This window comes from Aedes albopictus, chromosome 3 (genome assembly GCF_035046485.1).
Source record: "Aedes albopictus strain Foshan chromosome 3, AalbF5, whole genome shotgun sequence".
NCBI lineage: Eukaryota > Metazoa > Arthropoda > Insecta > Diptera > Culicidae > Aedes > Aedes albopictus.
The window spans coordinates 442,753,459-442,779,366 of NC_085138.1; the positions used below are offsets into that span (position 1 = coordinate 442,753,459).

The 25,908-nt window shown below is 43.2% G+C and overlaps 1 protein-coding gene across 1 annotated transcript in view; it reads left to right on the forward strand.

Moving 5' to 3' along the window:
- The first annotated feature begins 293 nt into the window (after nucleotides 1-293).
- The window catches only part of LOC115254030 (nucleoside diphosphate kinase 6), a 26,935-nt gene continuing 1,320 nt past the window's right edge, over nucleotides 294-25,908 (forward strand). The window contains exons 1-2 of the mRNA XM_062860879.1: nucleotides 294-578; nucleotides 647-807. Coding sequence (XP_062716863.1) covers nucleotides 361-578; nucleotides 647-807 — 379 coding nt within the window. The 5' untranslated portion in view covers nucleotides 294-360. The remainder of the gene's footprint in view (nucleotides 579-646; nucleotides 808-25,908) is intronic.

Consider the following 25,908-nt stretch of genomic DNA (forward strand, 5'->3'; position numbering starts at 1 on the left):
CGAATAAGCAATAAAACAGTCAAAATAGGAAAGCACTCCACATATATACAACGTACACGCTCAATTCTCTCTCACGCTTTGTGCAGTAGGTAATATTCTCTCACCATTCGTTCTCTGTTTTGGTTTTGTGGGTCGTCCATAGAAGAAGCGCCACACGTGTTAATCATTGTTACACATTGTTGATCGCATATTACTATAGGAATCTGTTTTTAATGTTAATCAATTTTTTTTTATAATTTTTCATAACGTTTCGTAATTACTGGATCGAACACAATCCCATCTGACAACCGCCTATCGGTATAAACAAACCATACCCACCATCTCCACCAGATTGCATAAAACACGTTCGGCGGAGGAATCATGACGAGCGCTGCCACCGCATTCACGTTGGCCATTTTCAAGCCCCACCTGGTGAAGAATCCGGTGGCCTACGGTGCGGTGGAGCGGCTGATTGAATCCAGTGGGATCCGGATCGTGACCAGGAAGCAGGTTCACCTGACGCAACCGGAAGCGGAGCAGTTCTATCGGGACCATCAGGGTAAATTTTTCTACCGGAGGCTGATTTCGCTGATGACGAGGTTAGAGATGGTTTTAGAAAATAATGATGGAAAATTGTGCATTATATACCTACTGTGTATCATTTTAGTGGCCCGCTGGAGGTGTTGGTGCTGTCGGGGGAGAATGTGGTAAACAGATGGCGGGAGCTGATGGGACCGACAAAAGTGTTCAAAGCGGTGTACTCCAACCCTGAATGCATAAGGAGTTTATACGGATTGACGGATACCAGGAATGCTAGTCATGGGTCTGGTAAGTAGTATTTTTTATTTTATATTTGCGTGGTATGACTTGAAAACGTGTGTGGAAAACGACGGAAAAATTCCCTAATTTTCAGCGCACAGAAATTAAGACATCGCGCACTATTTTTATGTAGTCAACCCATTAACCGTTATGTGTCCGACAAACTTTTTGCTTTTTTCTACACCGTGTATGGGTGCTGGGTACCCGGGAACCCTGTCGGCCACATAAGGGTTAAACTAACCCGCGCCTCCTACCCCGTCGTTTGTTGCGAGTTCGATGGAGTCCCTTGGTATTTAAGTATAACATAAAATTATGATAATTTTTAAGTGAAAACATCGATTTCAAGTCTTGTTAGGACCACTCAAATCGTAAAGTTTTTTATTTTCCAAATAAATTTATAAAATGTTTACTAGTAGCTCTTGTTTACTCAGTCTGGATATGGAGTAAGGTACACCGGGGCAAGTTGAAACGGGTGGGGCAAGATGAAATAGCGGGTTAACATGATGTTATCCAATGATGGTAAACTTCTTGAATGCCATAACACATAGTTTTTGATTCAAACAATCTTTTAATGGCGTTTTAATGGAATACCTGTAAGTAAAAATAAAATCTGATTAAGCACTATTCCTTTTAATTCCACTAAGTATTTGCATCCTTTGACAGATACGTATTTCGACGTTAACTGTTAGTTAGTCGAGTCAAGTACAAGACACTGAAGACGACCTTACAGTTGCGGTCGAAATACGTACCTGTCAAAGGTTGCAAATTCTTTGTGGTATTAAAAGGAACAGTACCTAACTCGATTTTTTTTAATGATATATTTTGTTCAGGAACACCCTAATAGGGTGCCTGTACCAATTATGGCACTACCTAAGCAAAACTATTTGTACAAAAATAACGAGAAGACCAACGAATGTCAACAATATGTAAAAAGATAGCTTAGTTTCCATACTTTACAGGATAAATATAGAAACGGATCCAAAACTTCTTTTAGGACTTATTATAGCGTGTGCCAATGATAGGAACCCTGTACCAGTTATTGCTACATTTTTTAACTTCGGTTCCTTTTCGCACTATTTGCATGCATTCCTTATGGGATTAGCCATAACTGGTACACTATGGCGATATTAGGGGCAAGGAAGCCGAAATTTTAAGGAAAATGATTTATTTCTACCATAATTTGAGCAAAATGTGGAGTTTAAATGAGGACAACCATCTTTTGTGAACGTCATCTGTTGCTCACAATTTTGTTGTTGTTGATCTATATCGTTAAATGGTGAAAATCAACTATGGCGAATAATTGGTACTATAGCCATAATTGGTACACTATATGTAATAAGTTAAGTATTTTTAAATGGCATCATATTCTCGAATGTTTTGTGGTTATTTGTACGCAAAGCCACTACTTCCTTGTTTCCTAGTTTGATTTGACTACCTCTTTTCGCGGGTGTCAACAAACAAGCGTGTTGGTCATCAATATCAGTGCTGACGCGATTCAACTTTCAGCGCGGCAAAGCATGATTGTCACCGAAAAGCTAGTTTTTAGGAAACATTTGGCTTTCACGAATTTTTGCTCAATTCCTACAGCATTGATGTCCAAGAAGTAAATAACCACAAAACATTAGAGAATATGACGCAGTTTTAAGGAAAAAATCAGAATACAAATATGGCTGCCACAATGGCCCACTTGGACCTTACTTACCTTACCGATCAGCAGGCCCGGATTAAGGATTGTGGGGCCCGGGGCCCGAGGGGATGTGGAGGCCCCTTGGAGAGATGACTAAAAATGTTTTTCCTCATTTTCAGTACAGTACTTGAGTAATATGAAAAATAAAGCTAATGTTAGCAACCAAAAATGCTTTTTGTGGGGGCCCTTAAAATGTGGGGGCCCGGGGCCCGGCCCCCCCTTAGATCCGGCCCTGCCGATCAGGCTAAGGCCGGGGTGGCCTCTGCTGTACATAGTAGCCGTCTCCATTCCACTCGGTCCATGGCTGTTTGTCTCCAGATCCGCACTCTGCGTAGGGTCCGGATGCTGCGTTATCCGGAAGCTGACCGCGAGTGATTAACGGAATTTGATGGTGTTTGAGACCTGAAGAATTTAAGGGACACTTTTCCACTGCTGACTTTTTTGGTGATACGCCGTGAGCAGACAGACACGGTTCTGCTTGTCGTGGTTTCGTTCGCGCTCGAAAGTTTTTTTTTCGCAATTCCGCTGAAGGTTTGGCCGGTGCTACGCCATCCGGATGGCTCTTCCGCATGTGAGAAAGTGTGAATGATTGATTTTGGGAAGATTTGTGAAGGTAGAAAGTGCTAAGGATTTTGATTGCAAAAATGAAAGTGTGCGCTAATAAAAAGTTTTCTCCGCTGCACTATTTTCTGGATTCCGCTCGTGGTGTGACAGCCGATACTACGTATTCCGGAGAGTTCAGTGGTATCGTGTCGAAGAATTAGTCGGGACCGGAAAAAGTTAAAAGTGCCGCAATCCGTCGTTGTTCTCGCGTTTTGTCGTGTGTATTGTTGTGTGCCGCTACCGCTGCCAATTGTCCGGCAGACGCAGATGGAAAATTTAGAATCACGGAGACCATCAAGAATAACTTCGGACTGCACAGGATAAATGGGTGAGAGCTTTCCAATATTCAGTATCATTATTTACACATGCCTATATTTCTCAATCATATTTTCACATAGTTGGAGCGTTTGGTACGGTATGTCCACGCATCCTTCCTCCCCTGCAGATTCTAGAATTGCTTCGACGGAAAACAATCATTTAATAATTTTTACTCGAGACAATTCGAATAATCATCTTTGCGGTAAATACAACGCAGTAGGCCTGGCCACTTTGACGCTTGTACCATATTATTGATATGCTGCAAGCCTCAATATTGACAAGAAAAGTAGTTGGGTCTAATCTAACCTGATTACTTTCCAGAATGCTTTCTCGTACTGGCTGCGTTTGTATTAGATTAGATTAGATTAGATTAGATTAGATTAGATTAGATTAGATTAGATTAGATCCGCACTCTGCGTAGGGTCGTCCTCCACTTGGTCGACCCACCTAGCTCGCTGCGCACACGTCTTCTTGTATCGGTCGGATGACTCTCGAGAACCATTTTAGTCGGGTTGCTATCCGACATCCTGATGACGTGACCCGCCCACCGTAGCCTCCCGATTTGCGCGGTATGGACAATGGTTGGTTCTCTCAGCAGCTGATGCAACTCGTGGTTCATTCGCCTTCAAGTCCCATCTTCCATCTGCACTCCGCCGTAGATGGTACGCAACACCTTCCGTTCGAAAACTCCAAGGGCGCGTTGGTCCTCTGCACGTAGGGTCCATGTTTCGTGCCCATAGAGGACGACCAATCAGGGTTTTGTAGATATGTATTAAACTTCGTGTTACGGCGAACTTTATTCGATCGTAGAGTTCTGCGGAGTCCAAAGTAAGCACGATTTCCTGCCACAATGCGCCTCTGAATTTCTCTGCTGGTGACGTTGCCGGCGGTCACCAGTGAGCCCAAGTACACGAATTCTTCTACCGCCTCGATTTCATCACCGTCGATATAAATTCGGGGTGGCGGGCGCGATGGTTCCTCCCTGGAGCCCTTTGCCATCATGTACTTTGTCTTCGAGACGTTAATGGCTAATCCGATTCGCCTGGCTTCACTCTTTAGTCGGATGTACGTTTCCGCCATCGTCTCAAATTTACGAGCTATAATACCAATATCATCAGCGAAACCAAGCAGCTGAGCGGACATCGTGGAAATCGTTCCACTCGTGTTTATCCCCGTTCTCCTTATTACACCCTCTAAGGCACCCTACACACTACTCAAACCGTTTGACCAACATTGCCACCGCCCCCTGGTTGGTCGAACCAGCGAATGTTTCTGCAACCGTATGACGAACTGCCAAATCGTGTTGCACCAACATGTCACTTTGGTTGCACCAACATCATCCTCCATTTGAAATCGCACTATGTTTGTGCAACAACACTACACACGGTACGATTGGTTCGTCAAACATTGACTCCGCCCACCGTTGGTTTGAGTAAAATCAAACTGGTTTGATTTTTGCCGACTAAACCGTCAACCGTCAAATCGGTTTGACGAACTGCCAAATCGGTTCGTCAAGCAGCATCACACACGGTCAAACACAGCACCAACTCAACCACCAACCTGGGGGCGGAGTCAATGTTGGTCAAACCGTTTGAGTAGTGTGTAGGGTGCCTAAAGCAATGTTGAACAGCAAGCACGAAAAACATCACCTTGCCCATTGGCGTAGCTAACTTTTTCTTTTTTCTTACTCACTCTCCTAAACAAACAGGAGAAAGAGCAGGATGCAAGAGGAGGCCTGTGCCCCCTCTTTCATCCATCTCTCTCTTGTGTTTGTTTAGGAGAGTAAGTGAGAAAAAAGAAAAAGCTAGCTACGCCAATGACCTTGCCGTAACCCTCTGCGAGATTCGAAGGGACTCGAGAGTGCCCCTTGTGATATACGTTTAGTGTGTAGGTCGAGCGGCGAAAAGCCGAGTGTGCCGTTTAACGGAAACCGATGTACTCGATCGATTGATCGGTAGATAAAAGCAGCCCGAGCAGAGGGGAATATGAAATTAATAACTACGAAATCACAAAACCTGTTTTTATATCTTGTTTTGTTACTATTGAATTATCAAGGCATTACGTTTCCATAACATATTTTGTTGGACAATCTTATTTTGTTATGACCAAGCAATTGGTATGCAGCCCTTAAATAACATCTCAATATTACATTCTGTTGTGGAACAAGTTTGGTTATTATTGTATTATTGAGAGTGCACAAATACTTTATGGTATTGCTATCTAAACTAAAACAAATTTTGAAACAAAACCTACGTCATTCTACAACGTTATTTACAGCATTTGAGGGAAAACAACTGCATATTCACTCATCAATTTGTCTTCCTCTTCCATTTATCATTACATCCAAACTGAGACAAAGTGCATGCCCCATATCACTAGCTAGTATTCCGTGGGAAAAAGTTTGCATAATGCACCAGAAAAACTGTTTAACGATTTTTTGAAAAGTGCGCAAAATTAGGCCCTAGGTGCGCAAAGTATGGTACACTTACGGTATCACATTTGATAAGAGGTATGGTATATTACGTGACATGGAGGTGCTGTAATGTGTACAAAACAAAGTCCCTGCTCTGCGGCGCGAGGTTTTGCTAAATTTCTGAAATTGACTGAGTTGTAGCTGAAAAGTACCCAAAATACCAGCCACTGCCCAAGTGGCGCAGTACCCTGCATACATCTAAACGAGAACATAGCAGACGATATTGAAGGTTTTTAAGGTTTTCAAAGGGACGTTCCAGATTCCGCCTTTGACATGTGAATTTCAATGATAAAAATGTCAAACTTATGGAATAAACTTGTTTGAACGAAGCTAATACAGACAGCTGAATCCAAAATTGTAGATGGTTTTGAATGGGATTTTTCAGAAATATTTTGTTTTTTTTTTTTTTTTTTTTTTTTTAATAATCTTTATTAGTATCTCAATCAATTTTTACATTCTTCAACTTAATCTAGGTGTTCTGTGTATTATAACACACTATCATCCTAATTTGGTGAAATAAATTTAAGCTATTATCAATACTAATTAATAACATATTACATTTCATTTGCTGTAGCAGTTAAGATTTTTTGCAGGCTTTATTTTTCACCTGCGTGTCAGAAATACATTTTTTCAACTTATCCTAACCCTAACCCACCTTAAACTAATTATACAAAGAGCTAATCGTAGCAATGGAAGACTGCAACGATTTTTGACGAAAGTTGGCAATAATTTTAGTTGACATCTGTTCCAATGTTTCAATATTAGAAATTTGATGCAACTCATTAGTGCTATACCAGGGAGGCAACTTCAGAATCATTTTCAAAATTTTATTTTGAATCCTCTGAAGTTGCTTCTTCCTGGTATTGCAACAGCTCGACCATATTGGGACAGCGTACAACATGGCCGGTCTGAAAATTTGTTTATAAATCAAAAATTTGTTTTTGCGACAAAGTTTTGATTTTCTATTAATAAGTGGGTATAAACACTTAATGTATTTATTGCACTTAGTTTGAATGCTTTCTATGTGGTTTTTAAAAGTTAAGTTTTTATCTAGTAAGAGCCCTAGATACTTAACTTCTTCCGACCAATTTATTGGAGTTCCCCTCATAGTGACAACATGTCTACTTGAGGGTTTCAAATAAAGAGCTCTTGGCTTATGTGGGAATATGATAAGTTGAGTTTTGGAAGCATTTGGAGAAATCTTCCATTTTTGCAAATAAGAAGAAAAAATATCTAAACTTTTTTGCAATCTACTACAAATGACACGCAAACTTCGCCCCTTGGCTGAGATTCCTGTGTCATCTGCAAATAACGATTTTTGACATCCCTGTGGCAAATCAGGTAAGTCGGAGGTAAAAATATTGTATAAGATTGGTCCCAGTATGCTGCCTTGTGGAACACCAGCTCTTACAGGTAATCTATCTGACTTGGAATTTTGATAATTTACCTGAAGTGTTCGATCCGATAAATAGTTTTGAATAATTTTAATAATATATAGTGGAAAATTAAAATGTTTCAATTTTACGATTAAGCCTTCGTGCCAAACACTATCGAATGCTTTTTCTATGTCAAGAAGTGCTACACCAGTGGAGTAACCTTCAGATTTATTGGAACGAATGAAATTCGTTACCCGTAAAAGTTGATGAGTAGTCGAATGACCATGGCGGAATCCGAACTGCTCATTGGCAAAAATAGAATTTTCATCAATATGAATCATCATTCTATTTAAAATAAGTTTTTCAAAAAGTTTACTGATAGATGACAGTAAGCTAATTGGACGATAACTAGAAGCTTCGGCAGGATTTTTGTCAGGCTTCAAAATTGGAACAACTTTAGCATTTTTCCATTTTTCAGGAAAATATGCTAACTGAAAACATTTGTTAAATATATTAACCAAAAATGATAAGCAACTTTCTGGAAGTTTTTTGATGAGAATATAGAAAATTCCGTCATCACCCGGGGCTTTCATATTCTTAAACTTCTTTATAATAGATCTCACTTCGTCCAAATCAGTGCCCAATGAATTGTCGAAAATGTTCTCATGATTGAGAATGTGTTCGAATTCGCGGGCAACCTGATGTTCTATTGGACTAGTGAGACCTATACTGAAATTATGCGCACTTTCAAACTGTTTGGCAAGTTTTTGTGCTTTTTCAGAATTAGTTAATAATATTTTGTTATCCTCTTTCAGCGCAGGAATAGGCTTCTGAGGTTTTTTCAAAATTTTTGTCAATTTCCAAAACGGCTTAGAGCCGGGGTTTAATTGAGAAACTTTATTTGCAAAATTTTTGTTTCTCAATTCAGTGAAACGTTTTTTAATTTCCTTCTGAAGATCCTGCCAGATTACTTTCAAAGCAGGATCTCGAGTTCGTTGGAATTGTCTTCTTCTCACGTTTTTAAGACGGATCAGAAGTTTCAGATCGTCGTCAATAATAACTGAGTCGAATTTGACTTCACACTTTGGTATTGATGCGCTTCTAGCTTCGACTATAGTACTAGTCAAAGTTTCGAGGGCATTGTCAATATCAAAATGTGTTTCCAATGAAACATTAACATCTAAATGGCTATCGATGTATGTTTTATATGTATCCCAGTCAGCTCTGTGATAATTGAAAGTAGAGCTGATGGGATTAAAAATCGCTTCATGGGAAATTTGAAATGTTACAGGAAGATGGTCAGAATCAAAGTCGGCATGAGTAATCAATTGGCTACAATGCCGACTTGAGTCAGTTAAGACCAAATCAATTGTCGAGGGATTTCTAGCAGAAGAAAAACAAGTGGGGCTATCGGGATATAGAATAGAAAAATATCCTGAAGAGCACTGATCAAATAAAATCCTGCCGTTTGAATTGGACTGAAGATTATTCCACGAACGGTGTTTCGCATTAAAATCACCAATTATGAAAAATTTGGACCTGTTGCGAGTTAATTTTCGCAAATCAGATTTAAGAAAATCTATTTGCTGACCAGTGCATTGAAAAGGCAAGTAGGCCGCAATGAAAGTATGTTTACCAAAGTTTGTTTCAACAGAAACACCCAAAGTTTCAAAAACTTTGGTTTCGAATGATGAAAAAATTTGGTGCTTGATGCGCCTGTCAACGATGATAGCAACTCCACCACATGCTCCATCTAGGCGATCATTTCTATAAATAAAATAGTTTGGGTTTCGTTTGATTGAAGACCCAGGTTTTAGATAAGTTTCAGTAATAACTGCAATATGCACATTATTAACTGTTAAAAAATGGAATAGCTCATCCTCTTTGCCATTTAGAGAACGAGCATTCCAATTTAAAATGTTCAAAAATTTATTTGGATCCATTACCAAAACGTAATCCAATTACTATTTTATTTGTAAATTTAACTCCAACTTGGACTGCTTCAGCCATAGTTTGAGTTTTGAACATTGCATCAATCATTTGTTGCAATTGTTCAGATAAAAAGTCAAAATCGGAAGCAGACATGCCTGAATCACGTGCATTTTCCGAATTTGATGTTTGGTGATAGGAATTATTTGAATTTTGCTTACCCGCAGCCACATGGGCATAGGTAGCTCGATTCGTTTGAACAAAATTAGAAATATTACTCACTCCACTGCTGGAGGGTAGATTATTCGCTCGAAGGTTTGTTTGGTGGTTAACTACCTCCGGCGAATAGGTACGAGCGGTATGAAAATTATTCAACCGATCGTTGATGGAAGAATTTGTGTTGTTAGAAATTCTACCTGCAGAGTTTCGGGTACGACTAGCGTTCCCATTCATCTGCCGGGCACGTGATTCGACAACTTTTTTGCGGATAGGGCAATCCCAAAAGTTTGACTTGTGGTTGCCACCGCAATTCGTACATTTAAACTTCCTGGTATCTTCCCTTACCGGACAGTTGTCCTTGGCGTGAGAAGAACCTCCACAAATCATGCATTTAGCATCCATGTGGCAATGTTTCGTTCCGTGCCCCCAACCTTGGCACTGACGGCACTGAGTTGGGTTCTGGAAATTTCCCCCAGGCTTACGAAAATGCTCCCATGTCACTTGGACAAGAAACATTTTCTTCGCCTTTTCCAAATATTTCAAGTTATTTAGATCACTTTTGTTGAAGTGAACTAAATAAAATTCTTGAGAGATACCCTGCCGAGGATTCTCAGAGCGGGTTCTCTTTTTCATTTTTATTACTTGGACTGGAGTGAATCCAAGTAATAAGTTGAGTTCAGTTTTGATCTCATCAGGTGATTTGTCATCACTAGAGAGACCTTTTAATACGACTTTGAACAAGCGTGCAGACCTGTCGTCGTATGTGAAAAATTTATGCTTCTTCTCAGTAAGGTACTTGAGAAGAAGATCCCGATCTTTCAGGGTTTCCGGCAATACGCGGCAGTCTCCTTTCCTGGCAATTTGGAAGGAAACCTTGATTCCCCTTATGGAGTTCAAGATCTCCTGCCTAAAACCAGCAAATTCACAGACGCTGACCACGATTGGCGGCACCCGTTGTTTTTTAGCAGAAATTGAAGTACCTGGGCTAGAGGCATCCTCAATTTGCTGTTCCGAAAAATTGTTCAGCGTTTCATAAGGATTACTCATTTCAACGAAATTTTCATCCGAAACAATTGTTTTAGTAGAAGGAAGAGGATAAGCTGAAAGTTCTCCTTTCCTTCTAACTTTGCCGCGTTTAGCGACAGTTTTGAAACCGACTTTTTTGGAAGGAAGCGGTGAATTCAAGGATTCACCCTTCCTTTTGTTCGATGATGCAACCATGATTTAATTTGAAGCGACCTTCCAGGAGGTTTTTTCCCTAATCGGTGTCCAAGTAGGATTACCACCGTTTCACGGAATTTGACTTCCGTAAACGGGTCCAACGAATAATCGAAGGCACGGGTCCAGGCAAGGATCGAAAAGGAATCAGTAGGTATAAATTTAGCGCTGAAAAGTGCTATTGTGGGTAGTACTGAGAAGTACTGTTGAATTGCTTTAGGTAGTAAAACTTCCTGCAGCAGAGAGAGCTTACGTCCGCACAGCACAAGAGTACGATGCGAACTGAGAGAAATATTTTGTATTTCACATGTTTTCCCTGTCGTTCCAGAGGATGAAGTCGGATCTACCTATTTGAAAGATAGGTACATGAATAGTTGAAAATACACCTATTAGGGAAGAGAGAAACTGAAGTTCGCATTCTAACATGTTGGTCTAAATATATAGAATTCTCAGCCATCACGAAGTCATATATGATGTAGAATAGGATGCTAAAGTGGAGGCCATACCCGACTAGATGAACATAACAATAATATATCATAATTATATCTTAATGTGATATAACTAACAAATTATGTTATAATTTTGTTATGACATGGACTGTTTCAAACTTTTTCAAACTAAATTATAAGAAAATATATTATAATCTTTTGTAACTAGTTTTGTTACAAATAAATCAGAACAAACTCTGTTATAACTTTGTTATTTTTGCAACTGAACAAAATAATCAGTTGCAAAAATAACATAATTATATCAGAATATGAAATAATTTTAATTTTTAGCTATATTACAAAAAATGAGAAATTTGATTAAGTATTCGTTTTTTTTCATTGCTTGTAGAGCAAAAGGTCGATGGATAGCAGGTAAAAGATCAGAAAATGTTTATAAGGAAACAGCTTTATTCTATGTAATTGAAAAATTAAAAAAAAAACATTCAATTGCTGTTGAGGGGCTGCAGTTTTGCTTGTTTTTCATTGCGTAGAATGCCGGAAGCGTATCCGGCTACCCTCAAAACTGAAAAGTACTCATATTTTTTCAACTTTGAACCGATTTAAGTGAACTTAAACTCGTTTGAATAAGACATCTTTTTTTATTGATTGGGTTACGCGGTATTCCCAAAAGTCCAAATTTTCTGGAACATATCCTTATGCTATTGAGGGGCCCAGATGCAAAGAGATGTAAGTGACCGTTTTGTCGAGTTTGAGCTGAACATATCAAAAAATCTTCAGATTTCAAGCTCACAGGAACTTTTTAAAGATTATTTTTATGATGATTAGAAAAATTACAGTAAATCAGAGAAAATTGGGTTGATATTGAAACTCCATACATTTTGAATGGGATGAAAAACTGGTGAAAAACTTCAAAGCTCATTTACTCGAAAGTGGGTTTTTGTAACTTACACCCTGATTGCGCCAGATTAAAACTAGAATATTTAATTTATGTTGCAAGAGCCACCCTAGCGTGCCACTCACGTCCACACTAGCAAACGCAGTAGTAGCCACACATGGTTACCCGTATACGCGATATGCAATAGGCTTTTTTGCACGATCGCCTCCCGATCGTTTGTAGTCATCTACTTGCTTCTATCCAGGAGAAGCAGTAGACCAGAGATAGAGTTTAGTTGTAAATAAACCTCCACCGCGTTCGGACGAAATACACTACGCCGTTATTTTACCCCAAGAAAAGTGTTTTTGTCGAACGTAATAAAGTTCAGTGACCGCGAACCGTGTGTTTTCGATTGTGGCAATATCACCGCGCGCCTATACCGGGATTGATGAACGCTATCGCTCTATGTGCGTGAAAATAAATTGGTCCTTCGAGCCGGATCAATCGCGGTATCGGACAGTTGTGCGTGGGCCAAGAGTGCTTCGCGGTTGTTAGATGGACACTAGTGCCATTGTGGATCGCGGACAAAGTGAAATTTCGCCATCGCATTAGTGATTTGTGGCGCACCGCCGCCGCCGAAGAAAGTGCCCAGTGAAAACCCGCCATCTCATTAATTGGATTGTGGGGAATTGGTGCACCGCCGCCGCGTCGTTGAAGTGTTTGCTGTTTGCTGCTGCTGCTGGGCGAGGACGAATTTTGAGCGGAGATTTGGTGCAACGACGACGATCACCGGAACCTGAGCGCCTACGGACTGGCTGAAGACACAGGGAAGTACAGTGCATGTGTGGGTCTGTGGCTGTCCATGCATGAAGGAGCCATTAGACTGTGGGTTGAATGTGTAAAGAGCGATCCAATAAAGATATTTTGCATGCGAAACTGTGTCTTTTGGCTCAAAACGGTTCTGGTCCCTGTGGTTCGTTAATTGTGCTTGGTCTTGGATTCTGCTGGTACCTGGTTGGCTCGATTTTCGTTGGTTGAATTCCCCTCCGCTGTTGTCAATCATTGGGTTGGTCAGTTCGTCTCGCGGCGCGTGGAACGTCGAGTCGTTACGTTGTCACCAGTGCACAGTGGCTCAAACAGTGATCTTCTTGCGGTGAAAGTGAAGTGTCTCTAGCAGTGCAAACGAACTTCCCAGTGTATCTAGCGACTTTGAACAGTGACTTCGGTGAGAATAATAAGTGACTCAAGATAGTGACAATGAAGCCGGAAGATCTGAGAAGTTTGCTGAAGAAGGAGAAACGCCTTCTGAACAGCTTAGAGCTAGTGGAAAGTTTCGTCAGTGACTTTGATGAAGAGCGTGACCGAAAAGAAATTGAAGTTCGTTTGCAACTGTTGGAAAGTGTTGTGAATGAGTTCTTCGATGTGCGTGATAAGATTGAAGTGCCGATGACGAAGTTCCTGATCCAGAGGAGTCAGAGAAGGCTCGAAAGGCGAGGCTGGAGAGTGCATCGAAGAAGAGAGATGAGGAAGGTGAAGCCATAATCAGTGATGTGCAGAACCGTTTTTGCAAGGCCAAGGCAGCGTTGATGGAGCGGCGTCCGAAGAAGCAGGTTGATCGTCCTGGGGCGTCAGGCACGGCTGCCGGAAGTACCCTCTCGAGAGTGAAACTGCCCGAGATCAAGCTACCAACCTTCGGTGGCAAACTTCGAGACTGGGTGTCGTATCGCGATGCATTCCGAAGCTTGATCCACCAGAATCGGGAGCTCACCGACATGGACAAGTTCACGTACCTTCGTTCATCGTTGACGGGCGAGGCCCTTCAGGAAGTCAGCACCGTTGAACTTTCCGCGGCAAATTATGCAGTTGCCTGGACTGCATTGGAGGAGCGCTACCACAACGAGAAACTCATCGTGAAGGCATATCTCGACGCCATCTTTGGCATTGAACCGATGCGGAAGGAGAGCTACGAAACGCTGAGCCAGCTCATCAGCGACTTCGAAAAGAATCTGCAGATGCTGCAGAAGCTGGGACAGGATACCAATGGCTGGAGCACTATCCTAGTCCACATGGTTTGTTCCAAGCTGGACAGTGTTACCCTGCGGTTCTGGGAGTCGTCGCACAACTCCAAGAACGTGCCCACCTATAGAAACCCGATGAACTTTTTGAAGAACCATTGTGCAGTTCTTCAATCAGTTGGAGTGAGCAAACCTCCCTCCGCCGAAGTGAAGAAGCCCAAGGTAAGCGTCAGCCATTCGTCCACATCCTTCGGCCGGTGCTGTTTCTGCTCGGAAGCTTTCCATCCGGCGTTCATGTGCAAGAAATTCCAGAAGTGGAAGATCTCGGAGCGCTACGATGCCGTTCGGAAGAATGGCCTGTGCATGAACTGCCTATCGTCGGGTCACTTGGCGCGGAATTGCAGCAAAGGATCATGCCGTCAATGTGGGAGGAGACACCACACCCTGCTTCACGCTGAAAGCAACAGTGTCAACCCACAATCCTCCGTTCCACAGACGACAAAACGACCCCCAAGTGAACAACCATCTCAGACACAGCAAACACAGCCGGGAAAACCAACACACCAAAAAGCACCAACCACAAACCACAACGAACCCAGCACTTCCTTGTCAATCGTACAGACACAATCGCATAGCACCAACCCACAGATCGCCACAGACCATTCAGACACACTGCAACACACTGTAGCACTCCCAACACAAACACAATCCTCCACACGCCAAATTCTTCTATCGACCGCTATTGTGCGGATATGCGATGCCAACGGGCGATCAATGCTGGCCAGAGCACTGCTAGACTCGTGTTCTCAGTATTGCTTCGTCACCTCTGAATTTTGTCGCCGCATGGACCTGGACGAGTTCCCTGATTATCTAGCGGTGAAGGGAATTGGCGGTTCGGGAAGCGTTTCGCAGAAAGCTGTTCGTGCTACAGTCAGCCCTCGTTTTGCCAGCATCTCGGACTTCGAGGAAAGTATGCGCTTACACGTCTTGGCAAAGCTGACTATTCCACTCCCGTACGAAGGGTTCGAAACTAGCCAGTGGAAGCTGCCGGCCGACATCGTTTTAGCTGACCCGGAGTTCTACCGAACATCAGAGATCGACATGATCATCGGCGCCGAATATTATCTCGATCTACTGCAGGATGGGCGGTTCAGGCTCAACGAGGACGGTCCGACGTTCCAGAACACCGTCTTTGGATGGATCGTCTCCGGTCGCGTCTCCAACAGCACACTCTCGGCACCTGCAACGACCACTACGCTTTGTTCCACGTCAGAACTCCAAGAACAGCTCACTCGTTTCTGGGAGCTCGAAAGTTGTCACCTAACGAGCACCTATTCCGTGGAAGAGTCCACATGCGAGGAGATTTTTAAGCAAACGACCACCCGCGATGAAGCCGGACGCTTCGTCGTATCGCTGCCCAGGAAGGAGCATATTATCAATCGCCTGGGAAATTCCAGAAGTAGCGCCGAGCGTCGTTTCATGAGCTTGGAGCGCCGGTTTGCTACGAACCCAGAGCTGAAGAGGTTGTATTGCGAGTTCATGGAGGAATATGCGTCGATGGGCCACATGGAGAGAGTGAATGAGGAGGAACTGTCTGGATCAGTGTGCTACTTTCTGCTGCACCACGCTGTGTTGAAACCGGACAGCACAACAACAAAACTTCGCGTTGTGTTTGATGCTTCGTGCAAGACCACGTCCGGCGATTCCCTCAACGATGGGTTGATGGTAGGCCCCGTTGTTCAGGACGACCTGATCTCGATACACGCTCGTTTCCGCCTGCACCGAATCGGCATAGTAGCTGACGTAGCGAAAATGTACAGGATGATCAAAATGCAGCCACGAGATCAGAAGCTACAGCTGATTTTGTGGAGAGCCACGCCAGAGGAACCTATCCAGGTGTTCCAGTTAACGACCGTTACGTACGGAACCGCATCCGCTCCGTTTTTGGCTACACGTTGCCTAGTACAGTTAGCAGAAGAAGGTCAATCCACCCACCCAACCGCAGCGAAAGTTGTTCGGAAGGATTTTTACGTCGATGACATGATCACTGGCGTCGATAGCCCTGCAGAAGGCAAGGCATTAGTGGAGGAGATGGTCAACCTGACCGATTCTGCCGGTATGATGCTGAGAAAGTGGAATTCGAACTGCGGAGAAGTGTTGAGCGAGCTGCAACCGCATCTACGGGATGACCGAGTTGTATTCGAGATGGATTCCCCGCCGTCGATCGCTACCGTGAAGACGCTGGGCCTTGTTTGGTGCCCTTCATCCGACGATTTCTACTTCACGGTGCCAAAGTGGAATACGACAACGGTGGTTACGAAGCGAATCGTGATTTCCGATGCATCCAAGCTTTTCGATCCCTTGGGACTAATAGGACCGGTGGTCGTCGAAGCCAAGATCTTCATCCAAACTTTGTGGAAGTTGCTTGTGAACTGGGACGATCCACTCCCGGAAAACCTGCAAACGCTTTGGTTGGAGTACCGCAGGAATTTGAGTGCTCTCGAGTCCATTCGTATTCCACGATGGGTCGGTTACACCAAGGAGTGCACAACGATCGAATGGCATGGATTTTGCGACGCTTCCGACAGCGCATACGGCGCGTGTCTGTACCTCCGATGCAGCTACGAGGATGGCTCTGTGCGCGTTCAGCTGATGATGTCCAAGTCACGAGTCGCGCCATTGGAGGATTTGAAGAAGAAGAAGCGCAAGCAGTCGACGCCACGACTGGAACTTTCATCCGCTCTTCTGCTAAGCCATCTTTACGAAAAGGTCAGCCAAGCCACTGGACTGACAATTCCGTCGTTCTTCTGGACAGATTCGAACATTGTGAAGCATTGGATTGCGTCCACACCATCCAGGTGGCAGACCTTCGTCGCGAATAGGGTGTCCGAAATCCAGCACCTAACGAAAGGTGGAGTCTGGAATCACGTCGCAGGCATCGAGAATCCAGCAGACGTACTCTCGCGAGGTATTTCGGCCACGCAGTTGGAATATCACTCCCTCTGGTTCAACGGTCCAGTTTGGCTGAGTCAAGGTCGAAATTTCTGGCCGGAGAACTCCGAAGTCGACGTTGAACAGCTCGATCCTGCTTCCCTTGAAGAACGAAAGTCCGTAGCCCTACCGCTGCAAGCAGCAACTCCGAACGAGATCTTTTCGCTCCGCTCGTCGCTGTTCGCTCTAATCCGACTGGTAGCAGTGATGCGTCGCTTCCGTCACAACGCCCAGAGAGCTAACCGAAATGCCCGGAAACTCGGTTCAGTCAGCACGCAAGAATACGAAGAAGCCCTGTTGCAGCTGGTTCGTCTGTCGCAAGAAGAATGTTTCCCGGAGGAGATTGCAAGTCTGTCCCGGGAGGATCAGGTGAAGCAGTCGTCCAGAATATCGTCTTTGAATCCCAAACTACGAGATGGGATACTCCGCGTTGGCGGCCGGCTCCGGAACGCATCGGTTTCCGAAAATCGGAAGCATCCAATGATCATCGATCACCGTCATCCCCTCGCCACGTTGGTAGTTCGTCATTACCATGTAAAGATGCTTCATTCCGGACAACAAGTCGTTATTGCAAGCGCCAGAGAACGATTCTGGATCCCGAGCATTCGGAACCTCGTGCGAAAGGTCCTGCATGAGTGTATTACCTGCTTCCGAATAAAACCAAGATGCCAGGAACAGCTGATGGCAGAGCTGCCACCTGAAAGGGTCAACCCGGCACCACCGTTCCTCAAGGTCGGTGTAGATTATTGCGGCCCGTTTCTGGTCACCTACCCACAGCGTCGCAGTTCTCCCGTCAAGTGCTTCGTAGCGATATTTGTCTGCCTCGTCACCAAAGCCGTTCACGTGGAGTTAGTCGCCGACCTCACCACGGCCGCGTTCCTAGCGGCCCTGCGGCGTTTCACGGCCCGTCGGGGACGTCCAACCGTAATCATGTGCGACAATGCCAAGAACTTTGTTGGAGCCAGGCGGGAACTTCGGCAGCTGTTAAACTTGTTCGAGCAGCAGCAATTCCAAAACGCTGTAGCCAGCAACGCCGCGGATGAGAGAATCGAGTTTAAATTCATCCCGGCCAGATCGCCTAATTTCGGTGGTCTGTGGGAAGCAGCCGTGAAAAGCTTCAAAAACTGCTTCAAGAAGATCATCGGAACTCGGACTCTCCTGTATGACGAGATGCAGACGGTGCTCACACAGATCGAAGCGGTTCTAAACTCCAGGCCCCTCACACCACTCAGCAATGATCCTGGAGACTTCGAGGCGCTTACGCCAGGACATTTTCTAGTGCAACGTCCACTGACAGCAATTGCTGAACCCGATCTGGAGAATGTTCCGGCTAACCGTCTCTCCGTCTGGCAGAGGGCGCAGGACTACGGCCAGCTGCTCTGGAAGAAGTGGAGCACGCTTTACCTTTCCGATTTGCATAACCGGACCAAGTGGACCCGCCAGCGGGATAACATCGTCGTTGGAACCATGGTTCTGCTGATGGACGAGCGGCTTCCGCCGTTGAAGTGGAATCTCGGCCGCGTTACCGAAGTATTCAGAGGCTCCGACGATAACATCCGCGTGGTAGACGTGCGCACAGCAAATGGGGTTTTCCGACGAGCGATTTCGAAGATTTGCGTCCTTCCAATCAGGGATAACGCAACATCTACCAGCGATGAGGCATAATTCGCCTCCACCGGTGGTGCTTCGGCACCCGCGGAGGTCCTTGCGGCCTCCGCATCCCAGTAAGTTTTGTAATTTATCAATATTTCAAAAAACTAAAGGAATGTTCATACCCCATAGCCGTCGTTCTACCCGTCCCGGGTCTCCGGGACAACATATTGTTTGGAGCCAACCGATCTTCCGTCCAAGACCCTGTCCATAAGTCCACCGATTCGAGGTACAATCGTCTGTTGGTGAAGGTATTCGTGAGCGTCCAGTCCAGTAATGAAGTCCTGTGATGTCCTGTCAATCAAATCGAAGCTCTACGTCGAGCAATCTGTTTTTCCGAGTCCATCGGATCTGTCTCTTGTGAACCTAATCTGCTCCGTCTCGTCGAGGTACAACCGGACCACCAGCTGGTTTGGCATGCTGTAGCGTCAGTTGGAGTTTGGCCAACTCATCGACCGCCGTCATAGCTACCGGATCAGCCCAAGAAGCGGTAAGAGCTCACCGCGACCGTTTGGTTCAACCTTGACACCCGGATTTGGTCAGTACCGCACCACGTTTTTTAATTCGATTGGACATCTACACAGCCGCTGGTAGCGGCCGCGGAGGCCACGGAGGCCTCCGCTCCAGGCAAGTTGTTGTATTGTACATAAATCCAAGTGAAAAAGCACCCTCTCATTTGCAGCAACGTTGACCCCCTCCCTCGTCGTCGAGGACGACCGCAGGACACCCGCAGGACAACCGCCGGACTACCACAGGACAACCGAAACACACCTCAAGTCCACCGAAGAATCCACCACCGGCAGGCCGGCGAACGTTTCGTCGTCAGCAATCAAGTCGCGGTATCTCCCGAAGATCAACCAGCCATATCCGTCGAACCTCCACCACGAAGAATCCGAAGCACATGGCATGCTACCGCCTCCGAGCCGTCCGAGTACGGCTATCCAAGAAGACCAGCAGCGAGAGCGAGCCGGAGAAAGCCGGTCGTCGTCGCCGACAGTCGACCATCCAGAAACCATCTCATCGATGTCCGTGGACCTTCCCCGCGGAACAGAAGCATTGAGATAAGAAGAGAGTAATTACTAGGAATAGTTAGAAGTAGATCCCAAAAACCAATTGAATTAGATTCCCACGCTAGGATAAGAACAAATTTCATGAATTAGGTTATCAAATTGGTAGTTGAAAGCCACTGGTTTCAAGGCGGCCGGGCGTATGATTGCGCCAGATTAAAACTAGAATATTTAATTTATGTTGCAAGAGCCACCCTAGCGTGCCACTCACGTCCACACTAGCAAACGCAGTAGTAGCCACACATGGTTACCCGTATACGCGATATGCAATAGGCTTTTTTGCACGATCGCCTCCCGATCGTTTGTAGTCATCTACTTGCTTCTATCCAGGAGAAGCAGTAGACCAGAGATAGAGTTTAGTTGTAAATAAACCTCCACCGCGTTCGGACGAAATACACTACGCCGTTATTTTACCCCAAGAAAAGTGTTTTTGTCGAACGTAATAAAGTTCAGTGACCGCGAACCGTGTGTTTTCGATTGTGGCAATATCACCGCGCGCCTATACCGGGATTGATGAACGCTATCGCTCTATGTGCGTGAACACACCCCTTTGCTTCTAAGCTCCTCTATTCTAATATCGGCGTTGTTGGAGTTAGCGTATTGAAAAAAATATGGTCTCTCGTGAAATATGCTTCGTAATTACACTGTTGAAAACGCTTTGACATCCACGTGCAGCACAACAGAACATGTGCTCGATGAACAAATTGAGATTTGAATTATGAAAATGCTACGGTCAACCTTGGCTTGGTCAGCCAAAGCAAAATCAAGAAATTGACATTTATGCTTCGTAATGATTACTTTCAAGTCAATACTTTGGGCCTAGGCTGGGCAGATATGCTATTGGTGATTTGATGGTGCATGAAGAAGAAGAAGAACGATGGTGTTTTGAAAAATCCTATCCCTACCACACAGGAGAAGATTTTAAAATGTCTCTATAAAATCTAAAACAAAATCTAATTAAAAACGTTTTGATGTACGGTGTAAGACTTTGGACGGACTACATATTGAACGTATAAATTTAAATTTAACATTTTTTTTTCTTGGTAAGGTACTTAATTTGTACCAATCACCAATTGGGTTTTTTAAATTAAGAATAATATATTGATTTTTTGATTTTATTCGAAAGAGCACCTTTTTTTAAGCCAGTATGATTTTTTTCAGATTTTTTAAACTTTATTTTGATACCTTAAGCTTCAATTACAAAAAGATTTTTTGAAATCACCTTTTGACAGCTGGGCAATTGCTTGACAGCTCCGCCCAGTACGAAATGCGACGAGGGGTGATTCGACAAATCGATCCCATACAAACTTTAAATCGATTTTTAAATAGGTTCCCGAGCACCAAAGTTCATGAAAATTTGGATTTCGGCTCAGTTTGGCATGTATAGATTGTGAATATGGAATTATCTCAACAGCACTAAAGAAGCCAATTGCAGCTGGTCTATGGAAAATTCCACGTGTATGGCAATTCGGGTTTTTTCTTAACTCACGATGACCAGATTGGTTCAGTCGGATTTGTTTTTGATGGAAAAAATAAATCTGGATCAAATGAGATCAATATTGTCAAAATCGGAGAAAATTTATCGCAGATATAACCATTACATAGCTTACCTTCTTTATTTTATTGTCTGCTGTTTCATATTATGAAGTAGAAAATAAAGCATTGTAACTTCTAAAAATTTTATCAGACTCTTCCGTATTTTTTATTTTATTCATTGCTATAATTTGAGTTTTGGGTAAATATAGCATCATAGCTATTGATATGTTTATCTTTGTATTAATTTCCTTCTTTCAATATCCCAGTTCCGTTACGGTGCCAAATTCCTATCACTTTTCTACGATTCCCAATTCTTATAGGTTAAGAAAAATTTTAGCTTCAAAAAGTGATACATCTGCAAATGAGTTCTTTTTATCTCAAAATTGAGTAAACTTAGTTGAAATTATATGTCATGTCATATGTACTGCTATTCTAACCTCTAATTATAACGTCAAAAAGTATCGAACAGACTATGTATTACGAAGTAATGAATGTTAGTGAGAGTGGAGATAGCAAATATGGTACCTACTAAATAATTCTAATCAATAAAAATGTCAACTATACAGACAATTCTGCTCAATTGATGATTGCATTTGTCTATTATAACTTTTTTTTCTTTCGGTCTATTATTATTCGATCATATATTGTTTGACATTATGTCATAAATATCTTTTTTCATTACTAAAAATAATCTAAAACAGGATAAAACTAAACAGCATCTGCAGAAGTAATCATATCGGCATATGATATAATTACCTTTTACCTTCGCTCACGTAGGTACGTGTATAATCGCCGTTCTCACAACGCGAACAAAACAAAAAATTAAATAAAATCATCTCCGTCTGGAAAGGATCTTTGTCGCCGCCAAAATGCACCCCATGACGAAGCTCAATCATAAATAGTCGACTAGCAACTTTTTCGTCGTTCTCCTTGTTCCGAAACAGCCGACGACGGGCCCTGCGAACGCCACCACTGTTATTAGTGTTACAGTGCACATGTCTGCGCACCGCGATAGCGCTGTTGGTAAGAGAGAGAGGTTCGTTGTTTGATCTTGCATTCAAATCTCTGTCTATTTTTGTCCTGCGACTGGCAAACATGAAATGGGGGAATAGGGAAACTGGCAATACGTAGAACCAGTAAAGCTTCTATCGTCCCTCACTGCAAGTGCTGTGATAGCCTCATTGGTAAAGGCGACTGGAAATTTACGATAGCAGGATTGGAGGTTCAAATCCCGTCGATGTTTGTAAGTTTTATAATGAATTCGAAATTTTTTTTATGTGGCCTATTATTTTCTAAAAATAGAATAACACACTTAAAATAATTACCCAAAAATGAGTAAAAAAAGTTAGTTTTTACCCTAATTTTTAACTAATTTAATAACTCTTTAATATCAAAATTTGTTATTGAAATATTTCCCAAATTCACTGTTATTAAGTTGTTATTGCCACTAACAAAACATGTTATTAAATTGATTTTTCAGGAACAAATTTTTGTTATGTGACTTGTTATTTTGCCGCTTATGACAGCCAAGTTTATAACTCAATATGTTATGTTAATAACATGAAAATTACTAATTCCATTATGCAGTTATTTTGCCAAAATAACGCATTTTGTTATGCTGTTGTTATTCTCTTCTGCTCGGGAGGAGAATAAATGATTGGATGAGTTGTTGATGCAAACCTGAACTAGTGAACACGCTTTTGATATTAAATACCATCACGAAAATCTTATTCCACCGACTCAACTTATTCCTCGGGTTAGTCTACTGTTAGTAGGTGCTTTTAAGTACTAGTTGGAAGATCTAAAACCCCTGATAATCGAACTACGCACATCACTCGATCCATCGTCGCCTTGATCAATCGTATCAGTTTATCCGGGAATCCGTATTCATGCATAATCTGCCATAGCTCTTCTCGATCGATTGTATCATACGCCGATTTGAAATCGATGAACAAGTGATGTGTGGGCACGTTGTATTCGCGGCATTTCTGCAACACCTGGCGGATGGCGAACATCTGGTCCGTTAGAGCGCGTTCACCCGTAAATCCAGCCTGATATTGCCCAACGAACTCTCTTGCAATCGGTGATAGACGGCGGCATAAAATTTGAGAGAGTATCTTGTAGGCAGCGCTCAGTAGTGTGATCGCGCGATAGTTCCCGCAATCCAACTTGTCGCCTTTTTTGTAGATGGGACACACGATATGTTCCATCCATTCCTTCGGCAATACTTCCTCCTCCCAAATCTTGGTAATGACCCAGTGTAGTGCTCTCACCAGTGTTTCTCCACCGTATTTTAGAAGCTCGCTTGGTAGTTGATCTGCTCCAGCGGCTTTGTTGTTTTTCAACCGGCCAGCCTCCTCTTCAATCTCTTGGAGGTCAGGGGCAGGAAGTCTTTCGTCCTGTGCACATACTCCTAGATCTGTTATTTACCACGCCACCTTCGGCACTTGCAACGTCGCCATTGAGGTGCTCATCGTAATGCTGCCGCCACCTCTCGACCACCTCACGCTCGCTCGTGAGAATATGCCCGTGATTATCTCGGCACATGTCGGCTTGTGGTACAAAGCCTCTGCGCGAGCGGTTCAGCTTCTCGTAGAACTTTCGTGTGTTCTTAGCGCGGTACAGCTCTTCCATCGCTTCGCGATCTCGTTCTTCCTGCTGGTGCTTCTTCATCCGGAAGACTGAGTTCTGCCTGTTCCGCGCCTTTTTGTAACGTGCCTCATTCGCTCTCGTACGGTGTTGCAGCATTCCCGCCCATGCTGCATTTTTCTCGTTTTTCAACTGTTCACATTCGCCGTCGTACCAGTCGTTTCTGTGATTCGGAGTCGCGAAGCCTACCTATGGCCGAGGTACTACCTATGGCGGATCGGATGTCCCTCCAGCCATCTTCAAGTGTAGCTGCGGCAAGCTGCTCTTCCGTTGGTAGGGCCACTGCTAACTGCTGCGCGTAGTCTTGAGCCACTTCTACGTTACGAAGTTGCTCGATGTTGAGCCGCGGCGTTCGACTTCGACGCGTGGTGATAACTGTCGAAAGTTTTAAGCGCATGCATACAGCGACTAAGTAGGGATCCGAATGTATATTCGCACTGCGGTATGTGCGGGCATTGGTTATATCCGAGAAGAATTTACCGTCGATTAGAACGTGGTCGATTTGGTTTTCTGTTTGATGATCGGGTGATCTCCAGGTGGTCCACTTGGACCCCTACTCACGTTTTCAAGAGCACCAATCCTAAACATTCGTAAACAAATGCGCTCGATTTGGTAAAGCTGCTTCTTTTTGCAAAGCCAGGATAAACAAGTGCGGATTGGTTCGATGCTTCACAGTTAGTCGCGTTCGGAAATTTTTACCGCAATCTCAACTGCTGAGTGGGGTTTTAACGAAATTCTGTAAAAATGTACCAAATTTTGGTAAAAGGTTTACGTTTATCTGTCGAGCTCTAACGCATTTCGGTAAAAGCCGCTAACTTTACCGATTTTTTCCTGTAAATCAAATTTAACGGTTAAATTTTCTTGAAAACATTACCGAAGTCGGTGATTTTTTCTAAGTGTGTTCGTTCGTCAGTTTTGTGCCTCTAAAGATTGTATGCAATGGGATTTCTTGATGTTTTACTTTAGGTGGTAATATATGTTGAGGTCGAGCACAAAATCGATTTTTTTTATTCTTTAATCTTCAAGTATGGGTTCTTAAGGGTCTGTTCCAATTGGTGAATTATTTAACATACATTTTTAATTAAATTTGACAGTTCGACACTTAAACTTAACAATTCTCCTAAGGAAATAATTATCGAACTGTCAAGTTTAAATGAATATTAATTTTAATTCTTCAATTGGAACAGACCCTAAGAATGCTGCGTCAAATTTTCATAGAGATCCAAGCAGTACAAGCAAAGATATAGTGTTTTGCGCCTCGCTCCCTTACGGGCACGAAGTGCATTGAAACTTAAACGCGATTATCTCGGAATTATGTTTTTCCAAAAAACGTCGATGCGGTGACTACGAATGCGGAAACAGTTCTCAACCGATTTCAACCTATTTTTTTGGGTGTTTGCTATTCATGTGTCCTGTCCTTGAACGATCAATATTTTTCAAAATAATCATATCGGTGTTATGATTTTTTATGCATTTTCTGCATAAAATAGTGTTTTAAAAAAACGTCTCCGTTTGGAAACTTAAAACATTGTCTAATATTCCGATCGTTCAAGGACACCACAAGGTCCTCTAGTAATGGTTTTGTTTTGGGTTTGTGCTTTCAGTTGAGCCGTTGGACTGTAATCATAGTCACGGCAAACCTCTTTAAAGAAAACACATTTTACAGAAAATGTTATAACTTTGGTAGACTCATTTTTGGCAATCTCAGACTGCCCTCCCCCCTCGTAGACTTTTGTCCATACAAAATTCTGTATGGATCGTAGACTACGTAGTTTATGGACAGGCCCTTACCTGGATCAGTTGATTTGGTCATTTATATTTTGGTTTTTCTGTATAAGCTTACTAATAGGTATAGGGTCCATTACTAGCACTAAAATTCTAACCTAGTAGAGGAAAAAAACTCAAAAAAATTATAATTTGATAAAGAGATCAAAAAAGTACATATTAAGAGGTAAAAGTACTGGAACTAATAGCTAAAATTTACTCCTCGGCCAACATCATCATATCATATTTAGCTCTTTTGAGAGGTAATCAATAGTAGCGAGCTATTCATTCG